Source organism: Neofelis nebulosa, chromosome 14, assembly GCF_028018385.1.
Source record: "Neofelis nebulosa isolate mNeoNeb1 chromosome 14, mNeoNeb1.pri, whole genome shotgun sequence".
NCBI lineage: Eukaryota > Metazoa > Chordata > Mammalia > Carnivora > Felidae > Neofelis > Neofelis nebulosa.
Genome location: NC_080795.1, coordinates 34,336,773 through 34,357,749, shown reverse-complemented (window position 1 = coordinate 34,357,749; position 20,977 = coordinate 34,336,773). Strand labels below are relative to the sequence as shown.

The 20,977-nt window shown below is 38.0% G+C and overlaps 1 protein-coding gene across 3 annotated transcripts in view; it reads left to right on the top strand.

The window, feature by feature from the left end:
* Nucleotides 1-8,747, top strand: part of CNGB3 (cyclic nucleotide gated channel subunit beta 3) — a 274,497-nt gene extending 265,750 nt beyond the window's left edge. For 2 of the 3 annotated variants that reach the window (XM_058698488.1, XM_058698490.1), the window contains 3 exons: nucleotides 5,342-5,488; nucleotides 5,948-6,122; nucleotides 8,430-8,747. In XM_058698488.1, coding sequence (XP_058554471.1) covers nucleotides 5,342-5,488; nucleotides 5,948-6,122; nucleotides 8,430-8,690 — 583 coding nt within the window. In that variant the 3' untranslated portion in view covers nucleotides 8,691-8,747. The remainder of the gene's footprint in view (nucleotides 1-5,341; nucleotides 5,489-5,947; nucleotides 6,123-8,429) is intronic. The other variant, XM_058698489.1, reaches the window with a different exon arrangement.
* The last annotated feature ends 12,230 nt before the right edge of the window (nucleotides 8,748-20,977 follow it).

The following is a 20,977-nucleotide window of genomic DNA, read 5'->3' as shown; positions in this document are numbered from 1 at the left end:
AAGCACCTGACTCTTGATTTTGGCTCAAGTCATGATTTCACAGTGCTCTGTCTCTCTCAAAATAAATAAATAAATAAAAACTTTTAAAACTTTTTAAAAAGCTCCCCAGGGGAGCCTGGGTGATTCAATTGGTTAAAGCATCCAACTTCAGCTAAGGTCATGATATCACAGTTCATGAGTTTGAGCCCCACATGGGGCTTTGTGCTGACAGCTCAAAGCCTGGTGCCTGCTTCAGATTTTATGTCTCCCTCTCTCTACCTCTCCCCCGCTCTCTGTCTCAGTCCATCTCCAAAAATAAATAAACATTAATTTTTTTTTAAATATTGTGAGTGGCTCCTGAGTGACTCAGTTGGATAGGCATCCACCTTTGGCTCAGGTCATGATCTCATGGTTCGTGGGTTCGAGGCCCACGTGGGCTTAGAGATACCAGTTTAGAGCCTGGAACCTGCTTTGGATTCTGTGTTTCTGTCTCTCTCTGCCCCTCCCCCACTTGAGTGCTCTCAGTCTCTCTCTCTCTCTCTCTCTCTCTCTCAAAAATAAATAAACATTAAAAAAAAGACTGTAAATGCTCTTCAACAACAACCAGAGGAAACTTTGAAAAAATAAGATTTATTACTTACAAGACCTGGAAAATTACACAGAACACCTGGGGCCACACAGTGAGGTTGCAGATAGAGAGAGGGAGAGTGTATGGGCCTGGGGTTCTACTTTTATTGGGGTTGAGAATGGAGGCCTAGGATTTTGTGAGCTCACTAATGGTGAATTTAAGACATAAGAGCAGGAAAATAAACTCAAAATGGATGAAAGACGTAAGTATAAAACAGGAAGCCATGAAAATCCTCGTGGAGCAAGCAGGCAAAAGCCTTTTTGACCTGTGCTGCAGCAACTTCTTACTCAACACGTCTCCAGAGGCAAGGGAAACAAAAGCAAAAATGAACTACTGGGACCTCATCAAAATAAAAAGCTTCTGCACAGCGAAGGACACAATCAGCAAAACTAAAAGGTGACCAACAGAATAGGAGAAGATATTTGCAATGACATATCACATAAAGGGTTAGTATCCAAAATCTATTAAAGAACTTACCAAACTCAACACCCAAAAAACAAATAATCCAGTGAAGAAATGGGCAAAAGACATGAATAGACACTTCTCCAAAGAAGACATCCGATGGCCAACCGACACATGAAAAAATGCTCAGCATCACTCATCATCAGGGAAATACAAATCAAAACCACAATGAGATACCACCTCACACCTGTCAGAATGGCTAACATTAACAACTTGGGCAACAACAGGTGTTGGCGAGGATGCAGAGAAAGAGGATCTCTTTTGCACTGCTGGTGGGAATGCAAACTGGTACAGCCACTCTGGAAAACAGCATGGAGGTTCCTCAAAAAATTTAAAATAGAACTACCCCACATTGTACTACCTGGTATTTATCCAGGGGATACAGATATGCTGTTTTGAACAGGCACATGCACCCCAATGTTTATAGCAGCACTATCAACCATAGCCCAAGTAAGGAAAGAGCCCAAATGTCCAACAATGGATGAATGGATAAAAAAGATGTGGTATATGTATACAATGGGGTATTACTCAGCAATCAAAAAGAATGAAATCTTGCCATTTGCAACTACGTGGATGGAACTAGAGGGTATTATGCTAAACGAAATTAGTCGGAGAAAGATAAATATCATATGACTTCACTCAAATGAGGACTTTAAGAGACAAAACAGATGAACATAAAGGAAGGGAAGAAAAAATAAATATAAAAACAGGGAGGATGACAAAACATAAGAGAGTCTTAAATATAAAGAACAAACAGAGGGTTGCTAGAGGGTGTGGGAGGGGGATGGGTTCAATGGGTAAGGGACATTAAGGAATCTACTCCCGAAATCATTGTTGCACTATATGATAACTAACTTGGATGTAAATTTTAAAAAAAAAGAAATGAAGTATAAAAAGAAATAATAAATACATACATACATACATACATACATACATACATACAGGAATTTAAAGTGTGGGAAGAGAGAGAAACAAGTGGCCCAATTTTCAGTTATCAAAATTCACCAAGATCTCTAAAACAAAGGAACCTCAGTGAGGGAAGGCAGTCTGACTCTATATAGTTGGGTGTCTGGCAATGTGTTTGAGATCATGATTGAAATAGCAATCAAGCTTAGGTCAAGCACTTGCATTACAAAATAAGGAATAAAACACAACTATCAGGGTTTATACTACAATAGCAGGATGTTTTCCCCCTCTGTCTCTTTTCAAGATTTTCTCTTTATATTTGGTTTATTACAATTTGAATTTGATATGTGTAGGATGTAAGGAGGGTGGTATTTATCATGCTCGTTATTCTCTGAGCTTTCTGGATCTGCATTTTGGTGTCTGTACTTAATTTTGGAAACTTCTTGGCCATAATTACTTCAAATATTTTTTCTAATATTAGAGGATGGTGCATGCTTTTGTATATATCTTATGTATATGTATACACAAAAGATACATATATATTTATACTTCTTGAAATTATCCTACAGTTTTTGATGTTCAGGGCGGAGGGGAGCTTGTTTTTTTCTTTTTTTCTTTTTTTCTCTTTGCATTTTTGTTTGGGAACTTTCTACTGACCTATCTTCAAACTCATCTGTTCTTTTCTTGGCCCCATGCAGTCCACTAATGAGCCCATCAAAGTCATTCTTCATTTATGTTACAGTGTTTTTGATTTCTAATATTTCCTTTGAATTTATCTTAGAATTTCCATCTCTCTGCTTACATTTCCCATATATTCTTAAATGATATCTAATTTTTCCATTAGATCCCTTAACATATTAATCATAGTCATTTTAAATTCTCTGAGAATTCCAGTATCTTTGTCATATCCCACTCTGGTCCTCATGCTTTCTTTGTCTCTTTAGGCTGTGGTTTTCTTGTGTTCTTAGTGTGGTTTATAATTTTTTGTTGGAAGCTGTACATGATGTAATTAGTAATCGGAACTGAGGTAGATATGTCTTTAGCATGATGTTTTATGTTAATCTGACTAGGAGTTGGACTGTATTTAATATTTGCTGTAGCTCTAAGTGCCAGAGCAACCAAATTTTTCTAAAATGCCCTTGTTTCCATCCCCACCTTTTGACTTTGGCCTTCCCTAAGTACACCTCCTCAGAGAAAGTCTGCATCCTGCAGCTATAATCCACTGTTAGTATACAAGAGCCCCATTAGTACAATGATAAGATATGGGGGGAATCTATAATCTTATAATTAAATCTCAGTCTTGTAGTGGATCTATGTTCCCGGGATGTGACCTTTACAAGTGTTTCTTAGCTTGCTACCCACCTTAGGTAATAAGACAGGAAGGCTAGAGGGGTCTGGGGTGGGAGAAACACTTTTCCTTTGGGTGGGATAAGGCTCTGGTAGTCTTTTCCCCTAGATAGCAGCCCTTTGTTATAGAGAACAAATGAGCTCTGGGTATATTTTAAGATGGTTAATCATCCTCTTCTACTGCCAGAGCCACAAGCAGATCTTTCTTGGCTCTTAACCATGAGAACATGGTGGAGTTCCTCAAGGATAAACCCAGGTATTAGTTTCCCCATAATTGTGACCCCCAAGAGTTTCTTGATTATCCACTCTCAACCTAGCAGTTTATAAAAAGTACCATTTAAATTTTTGTAGCAGTTTCAGCTCCAGGACTTCTGTTCCAGGTAAGTAGATCTGGCTGTGGCTGTCTGGATTCACCTATCTCTCCAGATTTGGAGGAGAATTTACCCTGCAACCTCAGTTCTCTGATAGATCCAATAAATGTTATTGGTTTCCAATTTCTTCAGCTTTTTTTTATAATAAGAATAAAAGTGACAACTTCTGAAACCTATGTTAGTTTTTTATCTTATTAACAGGCAGTGGAATGTTCCTTTTTCTGCAATAGTCAGAGAATCACACATTATCTAATACAAATCTTCAGACATAGGACCCATGCAAGTTCTCATGCATTATTGCCCCCAAAGGCAGGGCTGTGAAAATATGAATATTTTTATTGCCAAGTTGCTTTCTCTGTCCTTTCTACCCCTAAAGATTGTATTTTTATTAATGTGAGCCTTCTCTCTCTGTCTCTCTCACACACACACACAAATGATAAAACCACAACTATTTTTTCCTAACTGATTGACTCCAAGAGATTAAATCTATTGTGTTATCTTTGCAGTGCAAAGCCTGTAGTGTTTTTAAAGCATTTATATGTGTTTTTTCTTGTCTTGTTTTAAATACCAACCCTTATTTTCCAGATTATTGGTGAATGATATAATTTCACCCATTTTTTTATTCATTCATGTATTCTTTTATTCACCAACTATTTTTGGTCACTTCTCAAATACAAAATGCCCAGCTATGTCTCTGAGAGATATAAAGCCCAGAATTCACTGACACTCCTAATGGGAAGTTATATGTGAAGGACTATACTACAGAGAGGTTACAATACTGAGAACCAAGACGATTTGAGTATTAACTAGGAGAAGAGATTGGATTTACCAGATATAATCAAGGCACCATTAAGATTTGATGTCAGATCTATATCAGACAGAGCCCAGGCAGAAAACAGAAAGTACACTCAAACAAGGTAATGAAGAAGACTTTAAAAAGGAACTATTGACAAAAGTCAATAGAAGGAAATTGGGAGAAACATCAGTATATCCAACAAGGGGTACTGATGCATCCTGAAGCTAGCAACAGCAAAGAAGTTTTTCTGCAGCTAGGCCTGAAGGGGGCAAGAGGAGGGTACATTACCAGAACCAAGACAGAGCTATAGAGAATCATACTTCTAGAAGATGGCCACATGTCAGGAGCTGTGGATGTTGGTGGAGAACTATAGTTACTGCTAACATAAGCTCTGGCAAGGAATGAACAGTGGAATAAATGCTCCAACACCACACTCCTCCTGTTTTCCAACTTCCTACTGCTATTTCCCATTGGCTGAACTCAGATGCAAGTCAGAAGGCAGACCCCCAGAGGTCAGCTTTCTGGGGAGCAGAGAGGATTGGGAAGGATGAAAAGTGAATCTGAAGGAGCAAACAGAAGATACCCAGTTCAACAGGAGTTTGTGCCTCTGGAATATGGGAGGGAGAATCTCACGGGGCACTGATGGCTACAAATCCTTCATTTGAAGTGGGAGGTATAGACAAAACATGTTGAAAACTGTTGCCACTTCCATCACCACCACATCTTACTTCTTCCACACAAACACCTGAACTCTCACCTTCACCTCTCTGAAGCAATGTAAATCCATTTTTTAAAAGATCTTGGTGAAAGGAGAGTGAAACTGGTGGCAAACATTCACCTTTCTATCTACAGCCTTCTAGCAGCAAGAGGAGGAAACCGTCGAACTGCCAATGTGATAGCCCATGGGTTTGCCAATCTTTTAACTCTGGACAAAAAGACCCTCCAAGAAATTCTAGTGCATTATCCAGATTCTGAAAAGCTCCTCATGAAGAAAGCCAGGTACAACCTTTAAAACCTCATTAGAAGGGCACCTGGGTGGTTCAGTAGGTCCAGCATCCGACTCTTGATTTCAGCTCAGTTCACAGTCTCACAGGTTCATGGGATTGAGCCCCATGTTGGGCTCTGCACTGACAGCACAGGGCCTGCTTAGGAATCAATCTCTCTCTCTCTCTCTCTCTCTCTCTCTCTCTCTCTCTCTCTCTCCTGCCCGTCCCCCCCCCATTCAAAATAAATAAGCTTAAAAAAAATTAGAGTTGGTTTTAGACTGTAATATCTAAGAGGAGAACTATATTATGATGGCAGTGATCAACTTTCTCCATAATAAACATTCAACAAACAATTGTTTATGCAGATATCCATTGAAAACTTCACAGATTAGGAGACAAGACAGTGTCTCTGGTAGGTTTTTCCAGAACTTTTACGGTACTATCTAAAATAGCCTTTCTCTTCCATCCACAGTGTGCTTCTAAAGAAGAAGGCTCCAGGCACAGAGGAATCCCCTCCAAGAAAAGGACTTGCTTTTCTCTTCCAACCAAAACAAAAGACACCCAAAATGTTTAAAGCTCTCCTGGGAGGCACAGGAAAAGCAGGTCTTACAAGACTACTCAAAATGAAGAGGGAACAAACCATCCAGGTAATGAGGCAGAGTGAATTGAGGGCTGTAACAGATCATTGAACTAAGTATACCCAGACAAGCTCCTACTCTAATTCCATTTCAAACACTGGGACAGTTTGGATGCATCTAATGTGAATAATTACTACTTTATTTATAGCACTTATTATTGTCTAAACTATATCCTCATATTTCATTACATTTAATCCTCACAGTTTATTATAGATGGTTTTAATATATATGTATATACAAACATTCAACTCTCATTATCTATATATTCTGTATATTTGCAAATCTGCCTATTTGCTGAAATTTCTTTGTAATCCCAAAATCAATACTCCATGTGGTCATTTGCAAACATACATATGTGCAGAACAGTGAAAAATTTAAGTTGCCCAATGCACATGTCCCCAGCTGAAGTTGAGCAAGAAGACAACTCTACCTTCTTATTTCAGTTCTCACACTGTAAACAAGTGACCTTTTCATGATCTATTTAAGTGCTATGTTTTCCTCATTTTTGCGGTGCATAGTGCTGAAGCTCTGTCTAGTGATCCTAAGCACAAAAATTTCTGATATGCCTTACAGACAAAAGACATGTGTTAGATAAGCTTCATCCAAGCATGAGTTATAGTGCTGCTGGGCATGAGTTCAATAAAATGAATCAACAATATATATTAAATAAATGTCCCTAAACAGAAATACGCATAAAACAAGGTTATGTATTGATTTGTTGACAAAAATGTGGCCAGAGCCTCATACGAACCAAATCCTGCATTACCACTAGGAGCAATGGTTCAGTATTTGCTAATTCTGTGTTTGTGGCAGCTGTATAGAACAAAACTACCAGGAATAATGAGAATCAATTGTTTATGTATAAACATACATATACACCTATAAATATATGGCACATTTTACCAATGAGCCAGTGAATACTTTCACAAATATTCAATCACTTATATATCACAAATGTTTAAACCCAGAAATAACTTCACAGATTTTATCCAAACCCTTCATATTATAGATGAAGAAACAGCTCAATTTATTTGGATAAGTTCACAAAAAGTGACAGAGCGAAAACTATTACTCAGGTATTCACACTTGTAGTCCTATACTGAGCTGCCTCCCAATTCCTAGAAATGTCAAGATACTCAAATGTTACAGTTTTTCTGTCTTTATTTTCATATTTCTTTGATTCTTATAATAAGTCTATGGGGCAGCTATTGAAAAACAGAGCAGGGATGCAGGTTTTCTGAATCTAGTCATGTTCTCTCTTAAACTGTAAGAAATGGCTGACTGGATCTTTCAGAAAATTGGTAAAGCAAATATTATAAACCAGTCACACTCAAGAGACTAAAACTTGCCTCTTTTCACAGAGAAGCACTATGGTGAAAATTAGGGATACAGTGTAAGCCAAATCAGCATAGAAATAATAATCTCTGTAAAGGTTCATGAGTTCCAACCCCGTATCTGGCTCTGCACTGACAGTGCCGAGCCTCTTGGGATTCTCTCTCTCTCCCTCTCTCTCTGTCCCTCTCTTTGCCCTTACCCTGCTCATGTGCTTGTGCTCTCACTCTCTCTCTCAAAATAAATAAAACTTTTTAAAAAATTAAAAAACATAATAATCTGGGTAAAAGACTTACAGGGTAAAGAAATAAGTGTCAACATGTTAAGTAAGTTTCTCAACTTTATATGTGCCATTCATACCTAGTAAGAGCCTCTCTTAAACTGACCCCAGGTATCATCAGCACAGAGCATAGTATGTTTTTTTACTATGAAATTTCTACAGATGATACTAAGCATAATAGTTTCTAAAACCATATAGCTCAACCACCCGTGGGACGAATAAGACTGTATGAGGAAAGAGATATGAGTTTCTCCCTGAGGTTCTCCCATGAGCTTATGCAACAGGAAAAGCATACTTTCTGTAGTATTTTTATGGCATTTGGTTAATACTTTTTTATTAGAAAATAAATATTTAAAATTTCATCTTCATAAAATAAATAAGTACATATTTTTAAAGCAAAGAGTCCTAAGCACTAAGTCTAATAGTTCAGTGAGCATGAGGACCAATAGGAAGAGAATTCCTTGTCAGGGACAAAAATGCAGTCCAGAATTACACTGTCAAATGTGACAGCTCAGCCTCCTTCTTCAGCACATCACAAAGCTGTCAAATGATAGTAGAATGCAAGGCAGACATGATTCCCACATTAACTTAATTCAGACAGTCTTTGTCTTGGTGGTGATCCTTAGCCATTGAATATTAATCATAAGACTCCAATGTCCTTGATTATGATTTCAAAACCAACTTTTTGTAACTACTTCTTCCAGGAAAAAAGTGAAAACTCCAAAGAAGGAGAGGGTAAAGGAAGAGAATATGAAGATAAAGGAAGAGAACCAGTAGAGAAAACACAGGACAGCTCCGAATGTAGAGCAAATACTGTTACAGCAGAGGAAATGCCCCAGTCAATAAGAAGGGCAGCTTTACCCAGAGGAACTACTCGTCAATCACTCATCATCAGTATGGCTCCTTCTACAGAGGCTGGGGAAGAAGTTCTGATGATTGAAGTTAAAGAAAAGGCTAAACAATAAGTGTTTGATTATCTTTAGATGTAATCTAGCTAATTCCCAAAGAGATTGTACCCAGGATTGTAGCTTAAATTAATGAAGGGAAAAGACCTTGCCAGGACCCCTGAGAATCCATAGACAAATCCCTGGCTTAGTTTCTAGAACTTATGTGAGAGTGTGATCTTATGCAGTAGTAATAAGAAGATTATTTCAAAACCATCCCTATTCTCCATTGTCATTAGCTTTGTGCAATTAGTATTTCTCCTAATTTTATGTAGTAAGGTTTTTTTCTCTTCCATTCTTTCTTGATGATGTTTCTTCCTCCATTTTGATTAGCTTGGGATTGGCCCTGAAGTGATTCACTTACCTTTTCTCTTCAGTGTGTGTGTGTGTGTGTGTGTGTGTGTGTGTGTGTGTGTGTGAAAGTCTTGCATGGTACTGTTATTTCTCACTTGTAGGGGATTATGAGATTTCAATAAAATGTCGAAAATAAAACATCAGGTGATTTCCATTCAAGCAAGGATGATGAGTCGTTCAAATATCATATCAATCCAGCAGTTGGAATTGAAGGGAAGCAGAGATAACGGAGTCTGTGGATGTGAAATCTGACTTGCAGAAAAGTCCCCTGAGGAGCAATATTGGTCAGTGGTACTAACAAACCCACGGGGAAATATCATATTGTAGCGACATGTTGGAAAACTCATTCCCTTTGCTAAAGAAACAAACTTGAATATTTTCCCTCATACCAACTTAAAAGGCAACAGTCTGCCTAACTCATCTGGCTCCACAGACTCAGACTGGAGGAATCCGATCATCCCCATCTTCAGGTAGGCTAAAGTGATGTTTCTCAGAATCTTCCTCAAGCGTTTGCTTCTAAAGGTGCCAGATCTCAGGGTGCCTGGGTGGCTCAGTCGGTTGAGCGTCTGACTTCGGCTCAGGTCATGATCTCACGGTCCCTGAGTTCGAGCCCCGCGTCGGGCTCTGTGCTGACAGCTCAGAGCCTGGAGCCTGCTTCAGATTCTGTGTCTCCCTCTCTCTCTGACCCTCCCCCGTTCATGCTCTGTCTCTCTCTGTCTCAAAAATAAACATTAAAAAAATTTAAAAAAAAATAAAGGTGCCAGATCTCAGCTTCTCATTGTTTTCAGCTTTAGTAAAAAGTGATGAGGTTAGGAAGGCAGACTGTACACATGTCAGATTGACATATCCCTACAATTTGCAGAACCTACATGTACAGCTGTTTACAAAATCTCCAAGTTAATTAAGTGCACTTTAGGAAGTTGTCCTCATGAATCAGCTAACATTAGCATAATTACTAAAGTCTCATGCTGTGAGGAGACTAAAAAAGCCAGGCTGATGTCGGAAGTAATAATATATATAGAATTCCATTCTAATAAATGCCATTAGTGTATAACATTAAGTTCTGTATAATAAGGCTATTCCCAAGTCCCAGAGGATGGTCATTGTAACAGCACTTTGCTGAGAGGATTTTAACAAATCATGTTGGCCAAAATGCCTACAACATAGATGCATTCAGCAAACCATGTATAAATCGATCACTATAATAAAATGTACCATTTGGTTGAGTCACCATTTTTGAACACAGTGCTTGAGTATCATAAACACATGGCAAGCTTTACAAAAGGTTGGTTGATGTTTTTCAGGAGTTGAGGGAATGGAGAGAAATTGTTAAATAGCACTTGCATGATTAATGGAAGTTCATGTGTAGAAAGAATGATTAGAAAAGGAAGAAACAAAATGTGGAAATAGAGTTTGAAAAAAGTCTAGTAATAGGGAAAAAATTCTGAATTTGTGAATAATATGTTCTCCCCTTACATCCTATAAATAAATTAAAATATATAACACCTTTTCAATTTATGTTCTTCCCTGCTGCTTATTTTCCCTCACAAACTATCCTATTTAAATTTTTTTATTTATTTATTTTTTAGAGAGACAGACAGAGACAGAGAGTGAGTGGGAGAGAGTCAGAGAGAGAGAGAGAGACATAGAATCTGCAGGAGGCTCCAGGCTCAGAGCTATCAGCACAGAGCCCAACATGGGGCTCGAACACATGAACCATGAGATCATGACCTGAACCAAAGTCAGACACTTAACCGACTAATCCACCCAGGCACCCCCAAACTATCCTATTTTAGATAATATCATCTTCATTTTTCCTGTCCCTCAAACTAAAATATAAGAGTAATCAGTAGCCCTTCCATTGTTTATATAGTATCACCAAATCTTTTTTCTTTCTTGAATATTTCTAATTATCCTCTTTTTAAGTTCCAGTGCTAACATCTCAGTACATATTTTTCTGCTCAATTCAAATAAACATACACTTTTTACTTACAATCTCTTCTAATCACTGATCTACCTTCACAGCCCTTTAAAGGGAAAAATCAGATCTTTCTAAAATACTACTGTCAGTCCATTCAGGCTATTATAACAAAATACCACAGTTTGGGTAGTTTATACACAACAGAAATTTGTGTCTCATAGTTCTGGAGGCTTGGAAGTCCAGGACCATGGCGCAGCATTGTAAAGTGAGGGCCCTCTTACTGGTTCATAGCAGACTCCTCACCGGGTCTTCACAAGGTGGAAGAGGCAAGGGATGCTTCTGGAGCTTCTTTTACAAAGGCACTGATCCTATTCATGAGGAAAAAGCACCTCCCAAAGGCCCAACCTCCTAATATTTTCACCTTTGAGGTTAGAATTTCAACATGTCAGTTTTGCAGGCGGGGGACACCACGTTCAAATCGTAGCAACCCTTTTGACTATGTTATTTCCCTGCTCAAGAACCTACTAGTCCGTCCTAAATCTTACTTATCCAAATTTAATTACCACTTCCCCAAACAAACCCCTCACTGACACTCATCTTCCTGCTTTTTCTGGACTATGACCTACCTTTCTTCCTCTGGCATTTGTCCATGCTGCCTGCCACAGTACAGGATGTTGTCTCTCCATCGCTTTCCTCTTCCCTATACAGAAAAACCTTGGATTGCGAATAACTTGTTCTGCGAGTGTTCCGCAAGACGAGCAAACATTTCTAATAAATTTTAACTTAAAAAACAAGTGATGGGGGCGCCTGGGTGGCGCAGTCGGTTAAGCGTCCGGCTTCAGCCAGGTCACGATCTCGCGGTCCGTGAGTTCGAGCCCCGCGTCAGGCTCTGGGCTGATGGCTCGGAGCCTGGAGCCTGTTTCCGATTCTGTGTCTCCCTCTCTCTCTGCCCCTCCCCCGTTCATGCTCTGTCTCTCTCTGTCCCAAAAATAAATAAAAAAAAAAAACGTTGAAAAAAAAAAAAAAATTTAAAAAAAAAAAAAAAAAAAAAAAAAAACAAGTGATGTCTTACAATAAAAGTAGTACGTGACGCCAAACATCACATGATCACAACTGAACCAATTGTTCTGTCTGGCGTGCATGCACACGCTGCAGGATTGTGGGGTGATAGTCTCCCAAGCTCACTGTTTGCTCTCAGACCATGGCGTTTGGCAGAAAGTGATTTTTGGGGATGTTTGAAGGTCTCCACAACTGCCACTAGCATATTTTTTGTCACTTCAAAGCACGTGTGGACAGTACTTTGCTTTTCCATACAGGAGTAAACTTAGGAATGCCTTGCTTCAATCTAGATCATTGCATAGGATCCGTTAAAGTTTCATGGAAAAAAAAAGATTCCATTAAGCCAATAGTTAGCAGTGATTCCATTATGATAGTGGAAGTCATCCTACACAATAACGTTCCTCTCTCTTGTCTCCATCACACCAGCCATGAAGGTTTTCAAAAGAAAGTGCAGGTTAATTAGTTTAGTTTTTTTTTATATTTTGTATTTTCATTACTACTTTGTATTATATTACAGTATTGTAATCATTTTTTTTACCATTGTATTTATTTTTTTAATTTACATCCAAATAAGTTATCATATAGTGCAACAATGATTTCGGGAATAGATTCCTTAACGCCCCTTACCCATTTAGCCCATCCCCCCCTCCCACAACCCCTCCAGTAACCCTCTTTTGTTCTCCATATTTATGAGTCTCTTATGTTTTGTCCTCCTCCCTGTTTTTATATTATTTTTGCTTCCCTGCCCTTATGTTCATCTGTTTTGTATCTTAAAGTCCTCATATGAGTGAAATCATATGATATTTGTCTTCCTCTGACTAATTTCGCTTAGCATAATATCCTCTAGTTCCATCCATGTAGTTGCAAATGGCAAGATTTCATTCTTTTTGATTGCTGAGTAATACTCCATATATATATATATATATATCCCCCAAATACGTATGTATGTATGTGTATATATAGATATCTATATATACATATATATATCTATGTATATGTATATATGTATATATATATCTATATATGTGTATATATAGATACATATATATATAGATATATATATAGATATATAGATACATAGATATATATCCCCCAAATCTTCTTCATCCATTCATCCATCGATGGACATTTGGGCTCGTTCCATACTTTGGCTATTGTTGATAGTGCTGCTATAAACATTGGGGTTCATGGGATACACCTGTATCCCTTGGATAAATACCTAGTAGTGCAATTGCCTGGTCATAGGGTAGTTCTATTTTTAATTTTTGAGGAACCTCCATGCTGTTTTCCAGAGTGGCTGTACCAGTTTGCATTCCCACCAGCAGTGTAAAGACATCCTCTTTCTCTGCATCCTCACCAACACCTGTTGTTGCCTGAGTTGTTAATGTTAGCCATTCTGACGGGTGTGAGGTGGTATCTCATTGTGGTTTTGATTTGTATTTTCCTGATGATAAGTGATATTGAGCATTTTTTCATGTGTAGGTTGGCCATCAGATGTCTTCTTTGGAGAAGTGTCTATTCATGTCTTTTGCCCATTTCTTCACTGGATTATTTGTTTTTTGGGTGTTGAGTTTGGTAAGTTCTTTATAGATTTTGGATACTAGCCCTTTATGTGATATGTCATTGCAAATATCTTCTCCTATTCTGTTGGTCACCTTTTAGTTTTGCTGATTGTGTCCTTCGCTGTGCAGAAACTTTTTATTTTGATGAGGTCCCAGTAGTTCATTTTTGCTTTTGTTTCCCTTGCCTCTGGAGACATGTTGAGTAAGAAGTTGCTGCAGCACAGGTCAAAAAGGCTTTTGCCTGCTTGCTCCACGAGGAATTTCATGGCTTCTGGTCTTACATTTAGGTCTTTCACCCATTTTGAGTTTATTTTTGTGTATGGCGTAACAAAGTGGTTCAGGTTTATTTTTCTGAATGTCGCTGTCCAGTTTTCCCAGTACCCCTTGCTGAAGAGACTGTCTTTATTCCATTGGATATTCTTATCTCCTTTGTCAAAGATTAGTTGGCCATATGTTTGTGGGTCCATTTCTGGGTTCTCTATTCTGTTCCATTGATCTGAGTGCCTGTTCTTGTGCCAGTAACATACTGTCTTGATGATTATGGCTTTGTAATACATCTTGAAGTCTGGTATTGTGATGCCTTCTGCTTTGGTTTTCTTTTTCAAGATTGCTTTGGCTATTTGGGGTCTTTTCTAGTTCCATACAAATTTTAGGATTTTTTGTTCTAGCTCTGTGAAGAATGCTGACATTATTTTAATAGGTATTGCCTTGAATATGTAGATTACTTTGGGTAGTATTGACATTTTAACAATATTTGTTCTTCCTATCCAGGAGCATTGAATCTTTTTCCATTTTTTTGTGTCCTCTTCAATTTCTTTCATAAGCTTTCTATAGTTTTCAGTGTATAGGTTGTTTTTGTTTAGATTTTGGGAGGTTTTTTTGTTAATATTTATTCCTAGGTACTTTATGTTTTTTGGTTCAATTGTAAATGGGATTAATTCCTTGATTGCTCTTTCTGTTGCTTCAGTATTGGTGTATAGGAATGCAACCGATTTCTGTGCACTAATTTTAAATCTTGTGACTTTGCTGAATTCATGGATCAGTTCTCACAGTTTTTTGGTGGAATCTTCTGGGTTTTCCATATGGAGTATCATGTCATCTGCGAAGAGTGAAAGTTTGACCTCCTCCTGGCCAGTTTGGATGCCTTTTATTTCTTTGTGTTGTCTGATTGCTGAGGCTAAGGCTTCCAATACTATGTTGAATAACAGCGGTGGGAGTGGACCTCCCTGTCTTGTTCCTGACCTTAGGGGGAAAGCTCTCAGTGTTTCCCCATTGAGGATGATATTAGCATTGGGTCTTTTATATATGGCTTTTATGATCTGGAGGTATGATCCTTCTATCCCTACTTTCTTGAAGGTTTTTATAAAGAAAGGATGCTGTACTTTGTCAAATGCTCTCTCTGCACCTATTGAGAGGATCATGTGGTTCTTGCCCTTTCTTTTATTGATATGATGAATCACATTAATTGTTTTGCTGATATTGAACCAGCCCTGCCTCCCAGGTATAAATCCCACTTGGTCGTGGTGAATAATGTTTTAATGTATTGTTGGATATGGTTGGCTAATATCTTGTTGAGGACTTTCACATCTATGTTCATCAGAGAAATAGGTCTGTAGTTCTCCTTTTCAGTGAGGTCTTTGTCTGGGTTTGGAATCAAGGTAATGTTGGCTTCATAGAAAGTTTGGAAGCTTTCCTACATTTCTATTTTTTGGAACAGCTTCAAGAGAATAGGTGTTAACTCTTCCTTAAATGTTTGGTAGAATTCCCTTGGAAATCCATCTGGCCCTAGACTCCTGTTTTTTGGGAGATTTTGATTACTAATTCGATTTCCTTACTGGTTAGGGGTCTGTTCAAATTTTCTATTTCTTCCTGTTTCAGTTTTGGTAGTGTATATGTTTCTAGGTATTTGTCCATTTCTTCCAGATTGCCCATTTTATTGGCATATAATTGCTCATAATATTCTCTTATTATTTTTTGTATTTCTGCCGTGTTGGTTGTGATCTCTCCTGTTTCATTCTTGATTTCATTTATTTGGGTCCTTTCCTTTTTCTTTTTGATAAAACTGGCTAGGGGTTTATCAATTTTGTTAATTCTTTCAAAGAACCAGCTTCTGGTTTCATTGATCTGTCCTACTGGTTTTTTATTGTTTTTGTTGTTGTTGTTTGTTTGTTTTGGTTTCAATTCATTAATTTCTGCTCTGATCTTTGTTATTTCCTGTCTTCTGCTGGATTAGGGTTTTATTTGCTGTTCTTTTTCTAGCTCTTTAAGATGTAAGATTGGGTTGTGTATCTGAGACCTTTTTTCCGTCGTTAGGAAGGCCTGGATTGCTATATACTATATGCCTATATATTTATATATTATAAATATATATATTATATATGTATATATATGAATATGCATATGCATATATATATGCATATAATATGTATATATATGTATATAAAATATATATACATGTATATATATATATATATATGCCTTTGCTGTGTCCCAGAGGTTTTGGGCTGTGGTATTATCATTTTCATTGGCTTCCATGTACTTTTTAATTTCCTCTTTAACTTCTTGGTTAACCCAGTCATTTTTTTAGTAGGATGTTCTTTACTCTCTAAATATTTTTACCTTTCCAAATTTTTTCTTGTGGTTGATTTCATGTTTCATACCGTTGTCATCTGAAAATATGCATGGATGATCTTGTCTTTTTGTACTTGTTGAGGGTTGATATGTGTCCCACTGTGTGATCTACTCTGGAGAACGTTTCATGTGCCCTGGAGAAGAGTGTATATTCTGCTTCTTTAGGATGAAATGTTCTGAATATATCTGTTAAGTCCATCTGGTCCAGTGTGTCATTCAAAGCCATTGTTCCCTTGTTTATTTTCTGTTTAGATGATCTATTGCTGTAAGTGGGTTGTTGAAGTCCCCTACTATATGTATTATTATCAATATGTTTGTATTAATATCAATTTATGTTTGTGATGAATCGATTAATATATTTGGGTGCTCCACATTTGGAGCATAAATGTTTACAATTGTTGGGTCATCTTGGTGGATAGACCCCTTAATTATGATATAATGCCCTTCTTCATCTCTTGTTACAGTCTTTATTTTAAAGTCTAGATTCTCTGATATAAGTATGGCTACTCCGGCTTTCTTTTGTTGACCATTAGTACAGATGGCTCTCCATCCGCTTACTTTCAATCTGAAGGTGTCTTTCGGTCTAAAATGGGTCTCTTATAAACAGCATATAGATGGATCTTGTTTTCTTATCCATTCTGTTACCCTATCTCTTTTGATTGGAGCATTTAGTCCTTTGACATTTAGAGTGAGTACTGACAGGTATGAATTTATTGCCATTATGTTTCTTGTAGAGTTGGAGTTTCTGGTGGTTTTCTCTGGTCCTTTCTAGTCTTTGTTTCTTTTGGTCTTTTTTTTGCCATCTTTTCTTCCCTCAGAGAGTTCCCCTTAAAATTTCTTGCAGGGCTGGTTTAATGGTCATGAACTCCTTTAATTTTTGTTTGGGAAACTTTTAATCTCTCCTTCTATTTTGAATGACAGCCTTACTGGATAAAGAATTCTTGGCTGCATATTTTTTTCTGCTTCAACACATTGAATATATCCTGCCACTCCTTTCTGGCCTGCGAAGTTTCTGTAGATAGGTCTGCTGCAAACCTGATCTGTCTTCCCATGTAGGTTAAGGACTTTTTTTCCTTTGCTGCTTTCATGATTTTTTCCTTGCCTGAATATTTTGTGAATTTGATTATAATATGCCTTGTCAATGGTCGGTTTTTGTTGAATCTAATGGGAGTCCTCTGTACTTCCTGGATTTTGATATCTTTGTCTTTCCCCAGGTTAAGAAAGTTTCCTGCTATGATTTGCTCACCTAACCCTTCTACCCTTTTTCTCTGTCTTCTGGGATCCCTATGATTCTGATTTTGTTCCTTTTTAATGAGTCACTGATTTCTCTAATTCTTAAATTGTGCTCTTTTGCCTTAGTCTCCCTCTTTTTTCCTGTTTCATTTGTCTCCATAAGTTTGTCCTCTATATCACCGATTTGTTGCTCTGACTCATCCCTCCTTGCCACTATGGCATCCATTAGAGATTGCAGCTCATTGATAGCATTTTTTTATTTCATCCTACTAGCTTTTACTTCTTTTATCTCCACAGAAAGGTATTCTAATCTATTTTTGACCCCAGCTAGTATTCTTATTATCATGATTCTAAATTGTGGTTCAGACATCTTGCTTGTATCTGTGTTGATTAAGTCCCTGGTTCTCCTTTCTTCCTTCTCTTTTTTGTGGGGTGAATTCCTTCATTTTGTCATTTTGAAGGAAGAAAGGGAATTAATAAGGTAAAAAAATTAAAATTAAAAAATTAAAAACACACCCCCCAAAAAAATCAAATAAATGCTGCTAGATCCTAGATGTGTTTTGGTCTGGGTGTTGAAAGGAGCTTGATAGATTAGAGAACAAAGAGAATTTAAAAAAAGGAAAAAGGAAAACATTTGAAAACTTGAAAAATGAATACAGTGAAATAGAATAAAATGAAATGATGGAAATAAAATAGAAGTTGAAAAAAATTACACACAAGTAAAAAATATAGTAGAAAAAAATTTTAAATATTTTTAATAAAAATTGAAAACAAAAATAAATTTTTTCTCTTTCTGTATTCAAGAAAAAGAAAAGAAATGAAAAAGAAAAAAGAAAATGAAAGAAAATGGAATAGATAGACCAGCAAACAGACTAAAATATGGTTGAAATTACATCGTTTTCCTCTAAAAGTCAAACTGTGAACACTTTATAGTTCATAAGCTAAGCAGGTGGAGAGGCTTGTGGTGTTCCTGAAGTGCCAGGTTGGCCCATTTGGGCGGGTCTTAGTGTAACAGCTCTGTTCTCCACTAGATGGCACTGCTTAGCTTATTGGGTGGATTGATGTGGGGCTTGTCTGTGTGTATGCACATGCGTGGGAGGGGTGAAAATGGCATCACCCAGCTACCCAGGCTGTAGTATCGGAACTCTATTCTCCCTGATCAGCAATTGTGCACCTGTCCTTTGTCTCCAGCTTCCATCCACTCCCCGCTTTTACACTGTCCATGACCAAGCTGTCAGGTTTCCAGGCAGCACCTCCCTCCTGAGTTTTATCTCAGATGCAGCTGTGTTTCCTGACCCCTCACTTCTGAGCAACTTTGGCTTTAACCCCTTCTGACTCTCGGTGGGAGGGTCTCACTGAGCAATGGCCAGGTGCCAGCCCAACCGCAGAAACATTTGCGGGACCGCGCTGCTGCCAATGTGCAGAGACTGCAGCTGGGTGCCAGCCCGCCCCAGAAAAAGTTCACCCGATTGTGTAGCAGTAGCATTTCAGGGATTATGGCAAATCACAACACACATTTGGTGCCAGGCTTCACCCTTAACGTCTTTGCTCCAACACCAGTGGATGTGGCCGTTCTCTGGGGTCTGCTGGCACCTTTGCCCCTGGGGAGGCCACACCACCTCTACCAAATGTCTTCCCAAAAGGGGAACTGCCTCTCCCCATGTGGCCTGAGGACCCCCCAGACTTCACTCTGCTCCTGAGGATTCACCCTTCCCAGCAGAGCACCACCAGGTATTGAGCTATGGAGTTTCAGATTCTGTGCTCCCCCTGTTTATAGAGTCTTAATGGAATTTAAACCCTCTCCTTTCTTCTCTCTCTCTTCTTAGTTCAGTCCCTGCAGCTGATTCCACTCTTCCACTTTCTCTCCAGCTGCTTTATGGGGGGGGTGTTTTCCCGTTCTCTCCCCAAGTTTCCATCCTTTCCCTGCAAGCAAAAACTGCTCCCTGCCCTCCACGGCTTCTCTCTATCCCAGTTCACTTCACACTGTGTACCTGCTGAGTTCTGTTGTTCAGTTTGAGCAGATTGTTTTGTTTATCCTCAAATCAGTTTTCTAGATGTGCAGGATGGTTTAGTGTTGATCTGGCTGTATTTCATGGACATGAGATGCAAAAAAAAAAAACTTCCATGCTGTTCCGCTCTCTTGGTTCCTCCTATCGTAATCATTTTATATGAATATTTTTGGGTTGTGGAACAAATCATCTGATTTTCCATTATTTCTTATGGGGAAATTTGCTTTGATATACAAGTGCTTTAGATTACAAGCATGTTTCCAGAAAGAATTATGCTCACAAACCAAGGTTTTACTGTACTTCCAAATGTCTCCCAGTTGCCTCTAGAAACACCCCATGATGGTTCTAGTCTCAAGGGATGATCTTTTGCACTTTCAGGAAGTACCACATAGTACAGCACTCCATTATTCTCTATTTTCTGCTTAACTATAAGTTATTTCTGCTTACCTGTAAAGTATAACAAGTTAAAGACTAGCTCTTATGCTTTATTTGTATAAAGACAGAAAGCTCAGTTTTTTTAAAGGGAGAGAGAATATTAATAGGCAAATCATGGAAGCAAAATAATCAGGTAATCAACATAGAAAAGATGCTTGCCTTGCTTGTGCTCAAAGAAATACAAATCAGAACAAAAATGGAGTAATCACTTTATACCCATCAAATTGGAAAGTATTTGAAAGCAGATAATAATGCCAAGTGCTGGCAAATATATAAACTGGAGCTACTGAGGCACCTGGGTGGCTCAATCCGTTAAACATCTGACTTCAACTCAGGTCATGATCTTACAGTCCATGAGTTTGAGCCCCATGTCGGGCTCTGTGCTGATAGCTCAGAGTCTGGAGCCTGCTTCAGATTCTGTGTCTCACTCCCTCTCTGCACCTCCCCTGCTCACGCTCTGTCTCTCTGAAAAATAAGTAAACATTAAAAAAATGAATAAAATTTTTTATAAATAAATACATAAATAAATTGGAGCTACTATTCTGGCAGTACACCTTAGAGCTCAGCAGTACTGCTTCAGAAAATATATCCCAAAAAATTCTCAGGCAGTTTCATCAGAGAAAATCCAAGAGGAAATGCCTTGTGTGTAATACAAAAGGACTGATGTCTAAATTGGGAAACAGATAAAATAAATATGGCATGTGAGAGTGTGGATATGTTTTTAAGATGAAATTCTATCCAGCTATTAGAAGTAATGAATTAGACTTACACATAACAACATGGATAGATCTTTTCTTTAAAAAAAAATGTTTTTTAAAAGAATGAGATTGTCAGTAATACTGTGCATGTGTATTTTTATAAAGTCTATCTGTTAAAACCTGTCAGGGACAAACCCATAGCCCAATAAAGCCAAATCAACATGCTGCAACAAGGGAAACCGTTGACCAGAGGAAACATGGGTGTCCATCCAAACACAGGAAAGGACAGGATTATTATAAGATGTTGGGAAAGAGTAGAGGTTATGTAAAGTTTAAATGAAACAATGTTTCAAGAGTCTCAAATTAAAACAAAACTGTATGTAAAGGGGTTAACATCAGGCCTGGG